We start from the raw sequence: 18,752 nt of genomic DNA, 5'->3' as shown, positions 1-18,752 counted from the left end.
CCTATAGCAATCCAGCTGCAGATTATGGTGACGAATGTGCTAATCAAGGGCTTCAAGCGTCAGCAGCATCATGTCGATGTAACTTTGTCGGCCTTAGTTCCTCACCAAAGCACACCAGTTGGTATTCTCTCTGGATTAAAGTAGTGAGCAGAGATTTCTTGCAGCACATCCACAGTTACTAGAGATTAAGAATCAGAAATTAAAAGAGCATGTTGTCCAAAATTTCCATCACGTGGAAAAAGATGTGCATACGAAAAGATACGGCAAATATAATGCATTGCATAATGAATGGGGTATGTAAACTCTTTTAAGCCAAAATATAACAGCAGTGATCTTTCCATTCTTAAAAAACTCGTCCACGAGCCTGTTCATTATAAAAATCTTGAACTCCCTGAAAGTGTCAAGCTTTATATTTTATGATCAGAAGCATGTGACCATCTGATAATTGTTTAGTAGCTTTTCATATGCCAACTATTCAATTCCACAGAGAGGATTCTGACCTGGAAAAGGGTAAACAAAATGAATTCTAAGCGAGAGAAGATTTTACTTGCTTCCTATAAATCAGAAGTTAAGAAACAAAAACGGGACAAATTATCAAAGCATCAAGAAAACTAAAATATGATGTATTCCGAAGCATATGATGCTCGACTTGAATTTGATGATTTCTTCGCTTCCAACAAAAAGACTTACTCATATCATGTACTCAAACCAACATTCGGAACTGTATCTAGGTAATTCAATGACACTAAGGAAGAGTAGTATATCTAACTCAAAAAGTTTGTTCTACGATGAACATATGAATGTGACGTGCACTTACAAGATTCATCATTCGGAGATATTGGTCCATACAGCATGATTGAAAGTCTGCAGCTCCTCTGAATCTTTTCCATCCACAGCTTTAATGGTATCCGTACAGCAACTGAATTCAAGACATTTAATGAGAACTGAAAACATGGCATTTACTATGATCGAAAAGATTTTAAACACCACAATCAGAAACCACACTTCAATTGAGCCAACACAAGAAGGAAAATTGGTTTAGGTTTGTATGACCTGCAAGCCTCCTTGTTGAACTTTGCCTTGCTGATTCCATATAATAACTCAAAAACCTCTGGCTCAACTCGGCAAAAATATGGACGTTCTAAAGTTCAGAAAGAAAAGAACAGAATCTTCATTAAACAAAATCAAGATTTAAAATCTCAAGAATGAATCAAATAGCTTCAAACAGAATCTTACAACGGCAACCAACTGGTCCTACCCAAAAATATGAATCGATTTTAGCACACATACTCGATAATGTACTGCCAAACATTGCACTACAGAACTAAGAATCTTGAAAACAAGAATACATCACCAGCATATATGGAGCATTTTCTTGTGCTCTTTTCATAGTTTATGCACCACCCATCAGGACCAATTAAGCTTTCATACAGCTGTCACATATAAGATATATGCATATTAACATCACGGCTAACATTGTAGAAAGGTTGACATACATTCATCCGCAGACCAGGAATTTAAGCTAGGAGGGAGGAGAGAATTCACACCGAAACTTACATATGAAGGGGTTTACTGATCTTTGTTAAATAAAGTCCTGTTATGTAGGGTCATTTAATTTGTTTTGACTTGGTCTATGTTTCTGTTACCTTTTTCCTTTATTCTTGTTGAGTTGTTATTTTCGTTGAATTGTATGGCTATATAAGCCAAGACCATTATCAATAAAACTTGAGCCATTGATACTCAGTTTGTTGTATATTTGTTCTCAAAATCTTATAAACAGATTAAGGTTCTCAACAATCTGGTATCAGAGCTTGTAGTGGGCCTAATAAATTCTAGCAGCAGCATAGAAGATGACTAAGATGACTACCGACAACTTCATTCAGCCAGCTATTCCCCGCTTTGATGGTCACTATGATCATTGGAGCATGTTAATGGAAAATTTTCTACGTTCCAAGGATTATTGGGAGTTGGTGGAGTCTGGCTATGTTGAACCAGCAAATGATGCATCACAGTCAGAAGCACATCGCAAAAAGAATGAGGAAATGAAGCTCAAAGATCTGTAAGTGAAGAATTATCTCTTCCAGGCCATCGACCGCACAGTTCTTGACACCATTCTCAAAAAGGATACTTCCAAAGACATATGGGATGCCATGAAAAAAATATGAAGGAAATGCGAGGGTCAAGAGATCTCATCTTCAAGCTCTCCGCAGAGAGTTTGAAACTCTTGAGATGAGAACTGGTGAAGGAGTGACAGAGTATTTCTCAAGGGTCATGACAGTAGCAAACAAGATGCGAACTTATGGAAGATGTTAAAGTAGTAGAAAAAATTCTACGCTCTTTAACTGAGAAATCTAACTATGTTGTTTGTTCCATTGAAGAATCAAAAGACACTGATGCTCTCACTATTGATGAGTTACAAAGCTCCTTGATAGTACATGAACAGAAATTTCAGAGGCAACATGGAGAAGAGCAGGCTTTGAAAGTGACATATGATGGAGGAAGAGGTCGTGGTCGTAGTGCCTATAGAGGACGAGGAAGAGGCAGAGGGGGAGGCAGAGCCAGTTTCAACAAGGCCACCGTGGAATGTTATAAATGCCATAAACTTGGACATTTTCAATATGAATATCCTGAGAATAAAGAAGTGCACTATGCAGAAGTTGGCGAGGAAGATGAAATGCTTCTCATGGCTTATGAGGAGTTGATTGAGACCAGAAATGAAGATGCATGGTTCCTTGATTTCAGGTTGTTCTAATCACATGTGTGGCAACCGAGGTATATTCAGTGATATCAATGAAGAATTTCGGCACTCGGTGAAGCTCGGAAATAACACAAAGATGAATGTAATGGGCAAAGGAAGTGTGAAGTTGCTACTAAATGAAGTTAATCATGTTGTTACTGAGGTATACTATATCCCTGAATTAAAAAATAATCTTTTGAGCATAGGGCAATTGCAGGAAAGAGGCTTGGCTATTTTGATCAAAGACAGCATGTGCAAGATTTTCCATCCAGAAAGGGGCTTGATTATTCAGACTAACATGAGTACCAATAGAATGTTTATTTTACAATCTCAATCACAAACTTCCTCTCCAAAGGAAGTTGATCGATGCTTTCACACAAAAGCTGACAACTTAACTCATCTCTGGCACAAAGGTATGGGCATTTAAGCTACAAAGGTTTGCGTACCTTGCTGAATAAAGACATGGTACATGGAATTCCTCAACTCACTACTTCAAGTACTGAGATATGTATTGATTGCATCAATGGGAAACAACATCGTGATCCCATTTCAAAGAAGAGTAATTGGAGAGCAGCTCAAAAACTAGAACTCATTCATGCAGATATTTGCGGCCCGATCACACCCATATCTAACAGCAATAAGAGGTACATTCTTCTATTCATTGATGATTACAGTAGAAAAGCTTGGGTGTATTTTTTGATAGAAAAATCAGAGGCTTTTAGTCTTTTCCAATGCTTTAAGACTATGGTTGAGAAAGAAACATGGATGTTCATCAAATGTTTACGCACTGATAGAGGAGGCGAATTTAATTCAAACGAGTTCAATGATTTCTGCAAGCAAAGTGGAATAAAGAAGCAATTGACCACTGCCTATACACCACAGTAGAACAGTGTTGCTGAACGGAAGAATAGAACCATCATGAACATGGTCCGATCGATGCTATCTGACAAAAATCTTCCCAAATCCTTTTGGCCAGAAGCAGTAAACTGGACCATCTATGTCCTAAACAGGTGTCCAACTTTGGCAGTTAAAGATGTTACTCCAGAGGAGGCTTGGAGTGGACTGAAGCCATCAGTAGCACACTTTCGAGTTTTCGGGTGTATAGCACATGTCCATGTTCCAAAGGCAAGGAGGACAAAACTTGATGATCGAAGCATTGCTTGTGTACTGTTGGGGGTTAGTGAGGAATCAAAAGGCTACAGGTTATTTGATCCTGTTGCTAAGAGAATCATTGTGAGTAGAGATGTGATTTTCGAAGAAGTGAAACAATGGGATTGGGACGAGAGTCATAGAAAACACACTGAAGTAGCCTTAGAGTGGGGTGAAAATGAAGGAGTAAGCGACACTGAGGATAGTGATATCAATGTTGGGACATATGAAGAAGTTAGAAGTGAGACAGATAGCTCTAATGAAGGTGAGGAGAGGGCGAGGAGACCTCGTAGTTGGATGAGCGATTATGTCAGTGGCGAAGGTTTATCTGAGGATGAGGCTCATATAGTGCAAGTAGTATCAACTGATCCGTTGTACTTTGAGGAAGCCATGAAAAGTGCAGATTGGAGAAAGGCCATGGATAGTGAAATCAGTTCCATCGAGAGGAACAAAACATGGACTCTTATTGAGCTACCAGCTGGGGCAAAAAAGATTGGTGTGAAGTGGGTTTATAAAACAAAGTACAACGAACATGGCAAGATTGAGAAACACAAGGCACGTCTGGTTGCGAAAGGGTACTCTCAACAATATGGTGTAGATTACACGGAAGTTTTCGCACCAGTAGCAAGAATGGATACAATAAGGATGATCATTGTTCTAGCAGCACACAAGGATTGGAAAATTTTTCAACTAGATGTTAAGTCCGCATTCCTCCATGGTGAGCTTAGTGAAGATGTTTATGTGGAACAACCAAGAGGATATGAAAAAAAGGGCAGTGAACATCTTGTCTACAAGTTACACAAAGCCTTGTATGGATTAAAACAAGCTCCACGAGCTTGGTTCAGTCGAATTGAAGCACACTTTATCAAAGAAGGTTTCCAAAAGTGCGATAGCGAGCAGACATTATTCACAAAGAAGAACAGGGAAGGAAAATTTATCATTGTAAGTGTTTATGTTGATGATTTAATTTTTACTAGGTGATGATGAAGTTATGATGTCCGAATTTAAAAGCTCTATGTTGAGAGAGTTTGATATGACTGATTTGAGAAAGATGAGATTCTTTCGTGGAATTGAGGTGTTGCAAAAATCTGGTGGTATTTCTATATGCCAAAGAAAATATACAATGGAAATTCTGAAAAGATTTGGCATGAATGAAAGTAATTCAGTAGAGAGTCCAATTGTTCCAGGTTTCAAAGTAAGCAAAGATAAAGATGGAATCTCTGTTGATGAAACTTACTACAAACAACTAGTTGGGAGTTTGATGTATCTCACTACCACGAGACCTGACATAATGTTTGTCACTTGTCTCATAAGTAGATATATGGCAAAACCAAAAGAGATTCATCTACAAGCAGCTAAAAGAGTGCTCCGATATCTAAAAGGGACTATGGACTATGGAATTCATTATACGAAAAAAGGAGATGGTAAGTTGTTGGCATTCACTGACAGTGACTATGCTGGAGATATGGAGGATAGGAAGAGTACTTCGGGATATGTTTTCTTAATGAATTCAGGTGTTGTTTCGTGGTGTTCAAAGAAGCAGCCAATCGTGACCTTATCTACTACAGAAGCTGAATTTGTAGCGGCTGCCGTCTGTGCTTGTCAAGGAGTTTGGATGAAAAGAATTTTAAAGGAGCTGGGATGCTCTGATGAAGGTTGCGTTACTGTGATGTGCGACAACAGTTCTACTATCGAGCTGTCAAAAAATCCCATTATGCATGGTCGCAGTAAACATATAGATGTGAGATTTCATTTCTTGAGGAATCTTACCAAAGATGGTAAGATTGAATTAATTCATTGTGGCAGTCAAGATCAAGTGGCAGACATAATGACTAAACCATTGAAGCTTGAAGCCTTTCAGAAGCTTCGAAAGATGCTGGGAGTTTGCGAGATCTCGAGCATAATCTAATTGCTAAATAGCATTTAGTTTAAGGGAGAAAATGAAGGGGTTTACTGATCTTTGTTAAATAAAGTCCTGTTATGTAAGGTCATTTAATCTATGTTTCTGTTACCTTTTTACTTTATTCTTGTTGAGTTGTTATTTCCGTTGAATTGTATGGCTATATAAGCCAAGACCATTATCAATAAAACTTGAGCCATTGATACTCAGTTTGTTGTATATTTGTTCTCAAAATCTTATAAACAGATTAAGGTTCTCAACAACATAATCAGGAAACTTCAATTCAAACAAAATTCACTTCACACACTAGATGACCAAGAAAAAGACAAGGCGAGGGACCTGAATATCAGAAGGATCGTCGAAAATATCTTGGGGGGAGGGAAAGCTGGGGCCTTTATCGAGCTTGCAGCAGGCACCGCAGTTCTGAACACATTGCCACACGGGATCCTTTTTCTTGCCGCCAAATCCATCAGAGGTTGTTGTGGGAGGCTTCTGGGGTTGGGTTTTCTTTGACGGCTGTTTGTTCCTGCGCCGCTGCGCGCACGGCGATGAAACACGGCGGTATATGAGCCACCACCGCTGCGAAGTGACTTTGACGCGGTAGAGTTTTATTCGGACGTTTCGGCTTGACCGCAACCCAAACTATAGCAGGATTTATCCATATCTTTAAATTTAAAGTTAAATTTAGAATATTACCCGATTTTGACGGTCCAGATATGTCGGCAGGAATCGGAGGGTCAAGAATATGAAATAAGTGGGCCTGAGATTATCATTACTGCAACCCAATTAGAATAATCCAGCCAACATACGGATTTTTATCTACCAAGTACCACCTTAAATTTTGAGTATGGAATATAATTTAAAAAAATAGTGAAAAACAACGCTACAATTTTGATACATGAATAAAATAAATAAATAAAAAATCAAACGTTCAAATTGATGCTTAGAAAATAAAAAATGTTTCCGCTAAACTACAGACAATTGACATTAAAATTTTAACACTTTATTAACATACGATAATTAATAAAACAGATCATAACATCGAAAATTAATCACTCTAAATGTCTCAAACTTAATAATATAATAATAATATATATGTCAGATTTTAAAAAAACTAAATTGATTAATTGTTTTGTTTAAGTCACAAGCTTTTTTTTAGGAGATGATAATAGGCAATGGTGAGTGCTTTAGGAGATGATATATATTTGGCAATGCCATGACGCTCACGGGGATCACCACGATAAAACTCCAAGATGATATCAGAGACAACTGATCGGGTCGGACAGCCATATTCTTCCAGGACAGGACATCCACATTAAAAAAAAAAAAAAAACTAAACATATTTCCCACTTTTCCCATACAAACATGCATCTACTCCCTATCTAGCCCACTCATATATTACAATTTACAAGTCTTAACTAATAACAAATTAAAGATTTCATTACATTGTCAATTCAAAGGCGAGCACACAGATTCTGAATCACCAATGCCTTCTCCATAGCCAACACCACTAATTGTAACGCTGGAAACCGAAGAACCATTTTCGCCCCTGAGAACCCCGGATGCCTTTCTTTTGTTTTGACTTCGTTCCCCCGGTCTTCGCGCAGAACCAACTTCCCCCTCGACCCTTCCACGACATGAATATTTTTGCTTTCCAAAACCATATCCGAACCCCATCTTAGCGTGATTGTTTGAACCACTAACCATTAATATGATCGAGTTGATCACAGGTTTCAGGTAAAAAGCGAGAATCATTGCAAGCATAATACTATATATGTAAAGAGTTGTCCAGACATAAAATGTCCATTTCCACATATAGACCACTTGTTTTGCCCAGGGCATTCTAGATTTCAGGAGGATTTTCGCCTCGTAAAAGTGAGGGAGGGAATAAGTACCCGCACGAGGGATTAAAGTGATTCGAATTTCTCGTGTTCGTAAACTTGGATGTTCTTTATTCTTCAGTATCCGGAAACTTATCATTTGAGTCTCGTCTGTTATCCCAAGTAGCAAGGGTATGCTCATGACAAATGCCCTCATAACCCGAATTGGCCAGCTTTGGAATTGTAGCATGCATGGATGGCTTGATTTCGCCATCAAATTTCCTCCTGTTGACAGTATCTCCCCAGTTACCTGATACAATTAGGTAAAATTCCACATATTAAATTACTAATATAATGCATGAAACTCGCATAGACCTAAGAATAAGGAAATTAAATATATTATTTAAATAATAATTTTATTTTTAATTAGATAATATATATACTATGATAACAAAATGTTTCATACTAAAATCTAAAACCATGCAGCAGAATAGCATTTTTTTATACTTGATGAATGTTATTGTTGAAAACCTTATACTTGAGTCCACTTATTTTATTTTGAAGTTAATACTGAGATTAGCTTTGGAGAATATCCAAATTACAAAGTTCCTCTTGGAATTATCCATCTCATCTTTTTCTAAGGTTGAGATTAATTTTGGTGATACCAAATAACAAATCCAAGTCAATTTATAGGAAAATGATGAATTCACCAAATAATAAAATCCAAGAACAATTTATAGGAAAATGACGAATTCACCAAATAATAAAATCCACGAACAATTTATAGGAAAAAGTAAGAAACAAGAACCTCCAAACGAATGTACAATTTTGTATATATAAGATTAAATTTCGCCAAACTTCAATTTTCACGCATCATATATTCCATAATTTTTATGATTAATTAATTCATTATTGTTAAATAACACGACAGTAATTAATTATGAATTAAAATACCTGAAATATCCCAATGTCTCTGTTGTAATCAGAATCTGGCATCAGAAGAATCAAGGAAACATAGAGGGTTTGCCCAACAGGCACACCACCGGAAAAAGAAAACACAGCCGTTGGATGAGCATCTGCGTATTCAAAGTACAAGTTCTCCGTCACATTAATAGGCTCCTCCACCCAAAATCTCACTAGCCCCACGCCTAAGATCGCTGCCACAACCATCAGAAACACTAAAGCCATGCAGACATACGCCGCCCCGAGGAAGCCCATGGCTATCCTCCCAAGAACAAGGCCGGCGCCTCGAACCACCGCCGCCGCGGCGGATTCCAACTTCTGTTTGGGAGCCTTCGATATGAAAGGTATGTTGAAGTGTCCCGCAAGTGAGAGGATAGATCTAGACATGATAGTCGCTGGTAGAAGCTTCGTCGGCAAATTGTACGGGTTGCTGCCCATTTTCTCCGTGTTATTTATCTGTATTATTATTATTTTATCATATTGGTGTTTTTATTTATAATATAAAGAAAAAGAAAAGAAATTTTTGGTATTTAATGGAGGCGCTGATCATGCAACACTTGTGAGGAAGACGAGTAAGACATGCAGTTTCTGGGGTTGACGCCTGGACAGTAAGCAAGCAACACTCAACCCAAGAATCAGAATGAATGAAATAGGTAATTTTGAAAGAAATTCTTTTTTTTTTGTTGATTTATAAATTAACTTTAAAAAAAATTATATGCACAATTTATGGGTTATTTTAAATCAAATACTTTTTTTTGTTGATTTTATAAATTAAGTTTAAAAAATGATATGCACAATTTATGGGCTGACGTTTTGGTTTAATCACAAACATGCATGATGATTCCAATGCTGAATTTGTCTTAAACAATACAAATATTAGTAATTGTTTATACACGAAATTACAAAAATAATTAATTTTTTCTCTATATAAATTTTATTCTACCACTTTTCCCTTATAAAAACATACTTGTTGATATATTTGTACACTAATAACATAATAAATATATTTTAGGAAAAAAACAATTTTTATGTAAACTAAGATGTCTCTTATAGTAAAATAACATAAATGAATTTAAGTATATAAAAGAATCTTTATTGCAATTTAAAAAGATTACTTCAAAAGATATTTGTTTAATTTTATAGAATTTTGTTATCATTATTTTAATATAAATCGAATTAATCATAAAAAATATCAATTACGCTCCAATTTTTTTAAAAAAAAATCGACCGTATATGAACGCAACATGTGCGGAGCCCGTTAAAACAAAATTATATTGCGGTCCTACAAAATTGACTTGTGAGCCTAAAGACTCGGTAAACTAAAAATGATTATAGTTAAATTTTTTTGTGCATTATAATAATTAAAATTCTAAATATTTCAAGTAAATAGCTAAACTGAAGTATTTTTAAAACGTTTTTTTTTAATTCTTTTTGGCTTGCTAGTATGCATTTCTCTATATATATAGATGGTGTAGTTTTTTTCCCCCCCTATTATTTTCGGCATCGGTCATTAACCCAACTCGGCTCCTACTTGGACTTATTGTGAAATGAAAATATAAAAATGAGTAAGTTTATATCCAGGGTTGTTCAAATAATCGAACCAAAACCAATGCCCGAAACCGAACAACACACATTTTATCGCTTTTCAATTAATAATGGTTTAGTTTGACCTTAAAACTTAGAAAATCGATGATATTAGTTTGGTTTGAATTTTGGAGGAAAAACCATATCTAAACCGAATGGATACATTTACTTAGTTTCTTTAATAAATATTAGTAATTATTCGACATGGAAAATGATATGTCAAATAACCAACTCTTTTACTTATTATTAATCCAAGAAAGCAAGGCTTATATATGTAATGGATTGAATATTACTACATAAAATTTAATATGGACAATTCCCCAACTCAAATGGTGAATATTTGCTACATGAGAGTAGATCTCCCGATGAGCTCATCAATTAAATATCTTAATTGATAACAAAAAGTTGGGATCAATCAATATTTAATATTTTTTTATTTTGTAATGAAATGAAACACACCAAAAAATAAAACTCCCGGTGTAACGTAGCTCAAACATGCATCATCAAAATATATATGAGCAATCCTGGAGGTGCATAAAATCAACAACACCGATATTTAATCATATTCAGTATTCATCTACGAAAATAAAGCCCGAGCCATACGACTACAGATACGATAAATTCACAAAAAATAAGTTTGGAATAAAAGAGAAATATTTTAATTTAATATGATTCAAAGAAATACCATATATATGGACGACAGTTGTGAACATCAACCATCAAAATAATTAAGTCAGAAATTTTGTCATCCTCATTCGTACCCAGTCATGGTGTTTACATGAGCGGCGGAGTAACATTTTCCAGCATTTTTTTTCTAACTGAAACGATTGAATTCCTCTTGTCCGAATGTTATAAGCCACGCAAAATTTCACAGAACCAGAAATACCGAAAAGAAACACCTCCCCACCAGCTAACACACCAAAGAGGTTGACTGAATTCAAGCCTTTGAATCTGTCACTCAGGGGTTTCAAATCGGAGCTAAGCAACTTGGTCCACTCTCCAGTTTCTGGATTCATTTCCATAACTTCCATCAAATATTCGCGAGACCCTCACAGTTTGGACAAATTACAACAGGATAGATTTCGACCCATTGCTAGAGTCAGAAATTCAAGTCGATGAAATCCAGGCCGATCAAACTCATAAAAATTTTGTTTCCCGAAACAGCAGGAGCTCGTTTGCAATCTGGGAATATTGAAATTGGATTATTTTTCTAGCTCAAACAAAACCAAGAAGCAGAGAGTAAAATACCAGAATTGATAACCAAGAAGTAAGTGCAAACTTTGAACATGACGAACCTCAGCACGCTTTTTCCTGATGGCTATATGTAACGCAGTGTTCCCAAATTTATCAGTTCTTCTAGTCAGTTGTGGGTCTTTCTCGAGTAATGCTTGGACGACATCTACATGGCCTTGACTGCCACCAGGACATAGGCTAGAGTTCGGGGAAACCAAATCGAATCGACGAGATAATTGAGAAGATCTCGCAATGATTCAGATGTGACCGAGATCCGAAGCACAAATAGCTCAAGGTTAAAGTAACCCCGAGATCAAGAGGTAATGACCGAAGTGTTGCATTTATATATATATATATTGTTGTTATGGGAAAGTATTGATTGAGATGTGTGTTCATGTGTAGAAATTTTTTGTTAGTGTTTTTGGAACCACGTCTTCAAATTATATATTATCTTATATCTGAAATTTGTTCTATTAATTTTTTAAAAAAATGTTCACTTGTAAGCAAATAATATTATAATAAAATTAAACTCAAGAGAGGTGGCTTTTAATTAAGAACTAACAACAAAAAGACACTTTCGTTATTTTTCGTTGACCATGAAAATTGAGTGATAACTGATGAGCTGTAGCGAGAAAAAAATTATTTTTAATTAAATTTGCATATATATTAAATTTAAAAACTTATAAATATTTTCTTATATCAAAGATTTAATTTAAAATTTTAATAAAAAATAGTTTATAAAGATAACAATAAAACCAGTCACTTTTTTACTTTCTTTTATGTTAGATATATTTTTTTCACGGTCGTAATTATTAATTGCATGGTGGCTCGGATTTTCAAATCAAGCTAATATGATCAACTGAAAGAAGTGCACGGATTTATTGGAAGTTGGCTAGCTGTTAAAGAACCTTGAGCAGTTAGATTAGTTTGGATAAGTACAGTTATTGGTTAAAACTGATTCCTTTGTATAAATAAGAAAAAGTCGAGAAGATCTTGAACTCTCAAATACATTTTTGCTCTCTAATATTCCATTGTATTGCCGCCGCGTTCACTTTCAATCTTTCTGTCGTGTGTTCTATTGTATTACAATTGGTTTTGTTATTTTAAAATCAGTAATGCCGATCATCTACCAACGTAGCGTCAACGAAGTTCACTCGTACCGAGTAACCATCCACGGCAGACATTTGGTATTAGAGTCAGTGTGTGGTGCCGCACGATGTGACGCGTTTTAAAGCCGTGATGCCAGAGGCCAAAGCGGACAATATCAGAAGTGGGCTGGGCCGTGACATTTGGTATCAGAGCCCGTGTATGGCACCGCACGATGTGACGCGTTTTAAAGCCGTGAGACCTTGGGCCAATGCGGACAATATCACAAGTGGACTGGGCCGTGACATTTGGTATCGGAGTGAGTCTGCGTGAGTTTGGGATTGTGGGGCAAACCTCAGCGAGGACGGTGAGTCCCTAAAGTGGAGGTCAAGGCCCTTAGGCGAAATCTCACATTTTCAAACCATGAGAGAAATGTTGGGCATTTAAATGAGCGTGTAACAATCACTTGTGACGCGTTTTAAAGTCGTGATACCTTAGGCCAAAGCGGACAATATCACAAGTGGGCTGAGTCGTGACATTTGGTATCAGAGCGACTCCGCGTGAGTTTTGGATGGTGGGGCAAACCTCAGCGAGGGACGCTGAGTCCCGAAAGGGGGGGTGAAGGCCCTTAGACGAAATCTCACATCGCTAAACAACGGGAGAGAATGCTGGGCATTTAAATGAGCGTGTATCAACCCCTTGTGAAGCGTTTTAAAGCCGTGAGGCCTCTGGCCAAAGCGAACAATATCACAAGTAGGCTGAGCCGTGACATTTGGTATCAGAGCCAATGTGTGGCGCCGCACGATGTGTCGAGTTTTAAAGCCGAGAGGCCTCGGGCTAAGCGGACAATATCACAAGTAGGTCTGGGCCGTGACATTTGTTATCAGAGCGACTCCGCGTGAGTTTGGATGTTGGGGCAAACCTCAGCGAGGATGTTGAGTCCCGAAACTGGGGTGAAGACCCTTAGGCGAAATCCCACATCGCCAAACCACAGGAGAGATGCTGAACATTTAAATGAGCGTGTAGCAACCCATTGTGACTCGTTTTAAAGTCGTGAGACCTCGGACCAAAGCGGACAATATCACAAGTGGGCTCGGCCGTGACATTTGATATCAGAGCCAGTGTGTGGCGCCGCACGATGTGACGCGTATTAAAGTCATGAGGCCTCGGGCCAAAGCGGACAATATCATAAGTGGGTTGGGCCGTGACAGAGGTAATGACCGAAGTGTTGCATTTGTATATGTATTTTGTGTTATTGGAAAGTATTGATTGAGATGTGTGTTCATGAGTAAAATTTTTTTGTTAGTGTTTTTGGAACCGTATCTTCAAATTCTATATTATCTTATATTTGAAATTCGTTCTATTAATATTTTTAAAAAATGTTCACTTATAAGCAAATAATATTATAATAAATTAAACTCAAGAGATTGGCTTTTAATTAAGAACTAACAACAAAAAGACACCTTCGTTATTTTTCGTTGACTTCTGTTAATTGTAGTTGACCTTGAAAATTGAGTGATAAATGATGAGATGTGGCGAGAAAAAAAATTATTTTTAATTAAATTTGCATATATTAAATTTTATAATTTAAATTTTTAATTTAAATAGTTTATAAAGTTAACAATAAAACCAGTCACTTTTCTACTTTTTTTTATGTTAGATATATTTTTTTCACGGTCGTAATTGTTAATTGCATGGTGGCTCGGATTTTCAAATCAAGCTGATATGATCAACTGAAAGAAGTGCACGGATTTATTGGAAGTTGGTTAGCTGTTAAAGAACCTTGAGCAGTTAGATTAGTTTGGATAAGTACAGTTATTGGTTAAAACTGATTGCTTTGTATAAATAAGAAAAAATCGAGAAGATCTTGAACTCTCAAATACATTTTTGCTCTCTAAATATTCCATTGTATTGCCGCCGCGTTCACTTTCAATCTTTCTGTCGTGTGTTCTATTGTATCACAGTTGGTTTTGTTATTCTAAAATCAGTAATGCCGATCATCTACCAACGTAGCGTCAACGAAGTTCACTCGTACCGAGTAACCATCCACGGCAGACATTTGGTATCAGAGTTAGTGTGTGGCGCCGCACGATGTGACGAGTTTTAAAGCCGTGATGCCTCGGGCCAAAGCGGACAATATCACAAGCTGTGCCATGATATTTGGTATCAGAGCCAGTGTATGGAGCCGCACGATGTGACGTGTTTTAAAGCCGTGAGATCTTGGACCAATGCGGACAATATCACAAGTGGACTGGACCGTGACATTTGGTATCAAAGTGACTCTGCGTGAGTTTGGTATTGTGGGGCAAACCTCAGCGAGGACGCTGAGTCCCTAAAGGAGAGGTGAAGGCCCTTAGGTGAAATCTCACATCGCCAAATCATGAGAGAGATGTTGAGCATTTAAATGTGTGTGTAGCAACCCCTTGTGACCTTTTTTAAAGTTGTGAGGCCTTAGGCCAAAGCAAACAGTATTACAAGTGGGCCGGACCGTGACATTTTGTATCAGAGCGACTCCGCGTGAATTTTGAATGGTGGGGCAAACCTCAGCGAGAACGCTGAGTCCCGAAAGGGAGTGTGAAGGCCCTTAGGCGAAATCCCACATCGCTAAATCACCGAGAGAGATGCTGGACATTTAAATGAGCGTGTATCAATCACTTGTGACGCGTTTTAAAGCCGTGAGGCCTCAGGCCAAAGCGGACAACATCACAAGTGGGTTGGGCCATGACATTTGGTATCAGAGCCAGTGTGTGGCGCCGCACAGTGTGTCGTATTTTAAAGTCGTGAGGCCTCGGGCTAAGCGGACAATATTACAAGTGGGCTGGGCCGTAACATTTGGTATCAGTGCGACCCCGCGTGAGTTTGGGATGTTGGGGCAAATCTTAGCGAGGATGTTTAGTCCCAAAAGGAGGGGTGAAGGTACTTAGGCGAAATCCCACATCGCCAAACCACATGAGAGATACTGAGTATTTAAATGTGCGTGTAGCAATCCTTTGTAATGCGTTTTAAAATCGTGAGACCTCGGGCCAAAGCGAACAATACAAGTGGGCCGAGGCCGTGACATTTGGTATCAAAGCCAATGTGTGTGCCGCACGATGTGACGCATATTAAAGTCGTGAGGTCTCGGACCAAAGCAGACAATATCACAAGTGGGCTGAGCCGTGACAGAGGTAATGACCGAAGTGTTGCATTTGTATATGTATTTTGTGTTATGGGAAAATATTGATTGAGATGTGTGTTCATGACTAGAAATTTTTTTTGTTAGTGTTTTTAAAACCACATCTTCAAATTCTATATTATCTTATATCTCAAATTCGTTTTATTAATATTTTTTAAAAATTGTCTCTTATAAACAAATAATTTTATAATAAAATTAAACTCAAGAGGGATGGCTTTTAATTAAGAACTAACAACAAAAAGTCACCGTCGTTATTTTTCGTTGACTTCTGTTTATTGTAGTTGACTATAAAATTTGAGTGATAACGTATGAGCTGTAGCGAAAAAAAAAATTATTTTAATGAAATTTGCATATACATTAAATTTTAAAACTTATAGATATTTTCTTATATCAAATATTTAATTTAAATTTTTAATTTAAAATAGTTTATAAAGATAACAATAAAACCAGTCACTTTTCTACTTTCTTTTATGTTAGATATATTTTTTTCACGGTCGTAATTGTTAATTGCATAGTGGCTCGGATTTTCAAATCAAGCTGATATGATCAACTGAAAGAAGTGCACGGATTTATTGGAAGTTGGCTAGCTGTTAAAGAACCTTGAGCAGTTAGATTAGTTTGGATAAGTACAGTTATTGGTTAAAACTGATTCCTTTGTATAAATAAGAAAAAATCGAGAAGATTTTGAACTCTCCAATACATTTATTCTCTCTAGATATTCCATTGTATTGCCGCCGCGTTCAATTCAATCTTTCTGTCGTGTGTTCTATTGTACCACAGTTGGTTTTGTTATTCTAATATCAGTAATGCCGATCATTTACCAACGTAGCGTCAACGAAGTTCACTCATACCGAGTGACCTTTCACGGCAGACAAATCTGTACTTCGGTTACCTCACATTCTCACGGCGTCAAAAATTGGGTGATGTCGCAAGATTCAAGTGCTTTACCAATCGCATTGGCCACAAAACCATTCCGAAATGAATTTGGTCCTGCCCTTGTACAAATATGTTGCAAGAATAGATGCTTGGTTTATCAGATCTACAATTTAGGTGAGATAAAGAATAGAATATAGTGTATTTCAGGTGCACACACATGGAATACAGAAGATAAAATCAAAGACTGTTAGTTAATTTTGTCTTAATTCCTTTTATTGTATTTTACAACTTGTATATAACATCATTGTATCGATGGAGATAATAAGATAAATGAATATAACTTTCCGTTCTAATTCTTGATTTCTCACTGGGTGCCATCCATGCTGGCTGTTTTTGGAAACCCCAACTATTGCTGCTACAACTTGCAAGAAGTTGCTAATCATGTCGAGTTGCAGGGTTTAATTGATACAACTTTCAGAAAGTGGAGGATCCGGAAATTGGCCATAATTATGCTAGAAATGACATATTATATCCCCACGAAAGTGAAGAAAAGTCATGAGAGAAAAAAGATGTTGGGAAATAGGCAAGTACAGTTCGTTACTTTTGATGTTGTTGCCATATATTTGCTGGCGAGGCATCCGATATTGTTTCCAAGAGCTTGGTGAAAGGACGCCAAACAATGCTATTTTTTTAATCATAACAATAAAGATTACATTAGCGATTCTGGAGATCAATCTTTTCAATTCTTTTTAAGGACTTAGGAGTTGCATCCAAAAAAAAAAAATATTGCATGTGCATAATGTGAAACACTGTTGTGAAAACTTGCTTTAAAGTGTCAAGCACTTCTTAATTTCAATTGTCTTCTTATTGAGGGAGCCCATCTACTATGTCTAGAGCCGTTTTATGATTTCTTGTTAAAGTGTATACGTTTGTGTCCCGAAGTAGCAAGAGCTCATTAACAATCTACGAAAAGTGTCTACCAAAAATCGAAAGAAAGAAGAATATTCATTAATCCTCTATTTTGACTTATAATACACGTTATCCCAGTTACTCCACCAATATTAAGAAGACTTAACTTTCAGTCGTGAAATTCATGTAAGAAATATCACGGTTCTCTTGAACAAAGCATGATATAATTTTTCCCATGAAACAAAATCATAGAAAATTAGCACAAAACTTGGGCAAATCTATCCATCAATAATCTAAAAAGTCTGTAATGTTTTCATCAACAGAAAGATTGAAACGTGGGCAATCAAACTAAGGAATAATATAATTACCCCCCCTCCCCCTACCCCCCCCCCCCCAACCACCCCTCCCCCGCATTCGTGACACTGCCATCATCTGCATTGGCCATCTGATTTGCCTCCTGTTACAATCGCAAACACTTGCGAGAGTTGATGGTTTCTCTCAGAATTTTATATCTAGAATGAGTTAAAAGGAAAGAAGAACAAGCCCATAAAATAAATGAGCTCAAGCAAGTAGCTGACAAGATGAACAAGCCCCAAAGTGTGAGGCCCATTAAAGAATTCTCGAATCTACCTAGGAAGAAGTCTGTAGCACAAAGAAATATAATCTTTAATTTTCTCGTTTCTTTCTAAATAATAATAAATAAAATATCATGACATCAAACTCATAAAACAATATAATTTTTTGTATGTCCAAAATATTATTGGATTGAAACAAATTAATCAAGTTCAATCTTCTCCTACACTTCATTTTTCATGCATATTTAAATTTAGTAATTAATTATCCCGTTTTAACTGTTACTCAATTAACGACTAACATGCAATATTATAAAAATTGGTCTAGGGGCTACATGGCAGCGGACCGCCTAGAAAAAGTTCTAGTCGGCCAGCTTAGGTTTCATTTATTTTTGTTATTTTTTTTAAAAATTGGTCTTTTAATTTAAGTTAAAAATATAATTAAAAAATGAAAGGTATTTTTTATAGGCCTTAAACCAAAGTCTAGCAGGAAATGAGATTTATCAGCTTGTCCTACCACATCAAACTTGTCTTTGTATGCGATCTAGAATGACAAAATTTTACGATGATGACTTTGCATCCGAAGAAGTTGAGTGTCACGACGATGAGTTGGCATGTGGACATGCGGCGCAAGTCAAGTTTGAGGTTGGTTGAGGTTTTCCTATTGGCCTACTCAATTTAATAGGTGGGATGGGGTATTGACGGATGAAATCAAGATCGTATCGTCTCCAAGAATTCGTTCCATGCC

At 36.9% G+C, this 18,752-nt stretch overlaps 2 protein-coding genes across 2 annotated transcripts; both read right to left on the bottom strand.

The window, feature by feature from the left end:
• Positions 1–239: 239 nt before the first annotated feature.
• Positions 240–7,076, bottom strand: LOC142547425 (uncharacterized). The gene is made up of 6 exons (XM_075655719.1): positions 7,014–7,076; positions 6,126–6,428; positions 1,355–1,433; positions 1,054–1,141; positions 818–919; positions 240–500 (listed from the first exon to the last, which is right to left on the bottom strand). Exons 1-5 carry the CDS (start codon positions 7,074–7,076, stop codon positions 826–828), a joined length of 627 nt encoding a protein of 208 aa, XP_075511834.1. The 3' UTR covers positions 240–500; positions 818–825.
• LOC142544627 (seipin-1) lies at positions 7,014–9,044 on the bottom strand. The gene is made up of 2 exons (XM_075651656.1): positions 8,561–9,044; positions 7,014–7,916 (listed from the first exon to the last, which is right to left on the bottom strand). The coding sequence occupies exons 1-2, from the start codon at positions 9,005–9,007 to the stop codon at positions 7,236–7,238; spliced, it is 1,128 nt and encodes a 375-aa protein (XP_075507771.1). The 5' UTR covers positions 9,008–9,044; the 3' UTR covers positions 7,014–7,235.
• Between the last annotated feature and the right edge of the window lie 9,708 nt (positions 9,045–18,752).

This window comes from Primulina tabacum, chromosome 5 (assembly GCF_025594145.1).
Source record: "Primulina tabacum isolate GXHZ01 chromosome 5, ASM2559414v2, whole genome shotgun sequence".
Classification (NCBI taxonomy): Eukaryota; Viridiplantae; Streptophyta; class Magnoliopsida; order Lamiales; family Gesneriaceae; genus Primulina; species Primulina tabacum.
The sequence above is the reverse complement of the archived record's forward strand: the minus strand, read 5'-3'. Positions and strand labels throughout refer to the sequence as shown.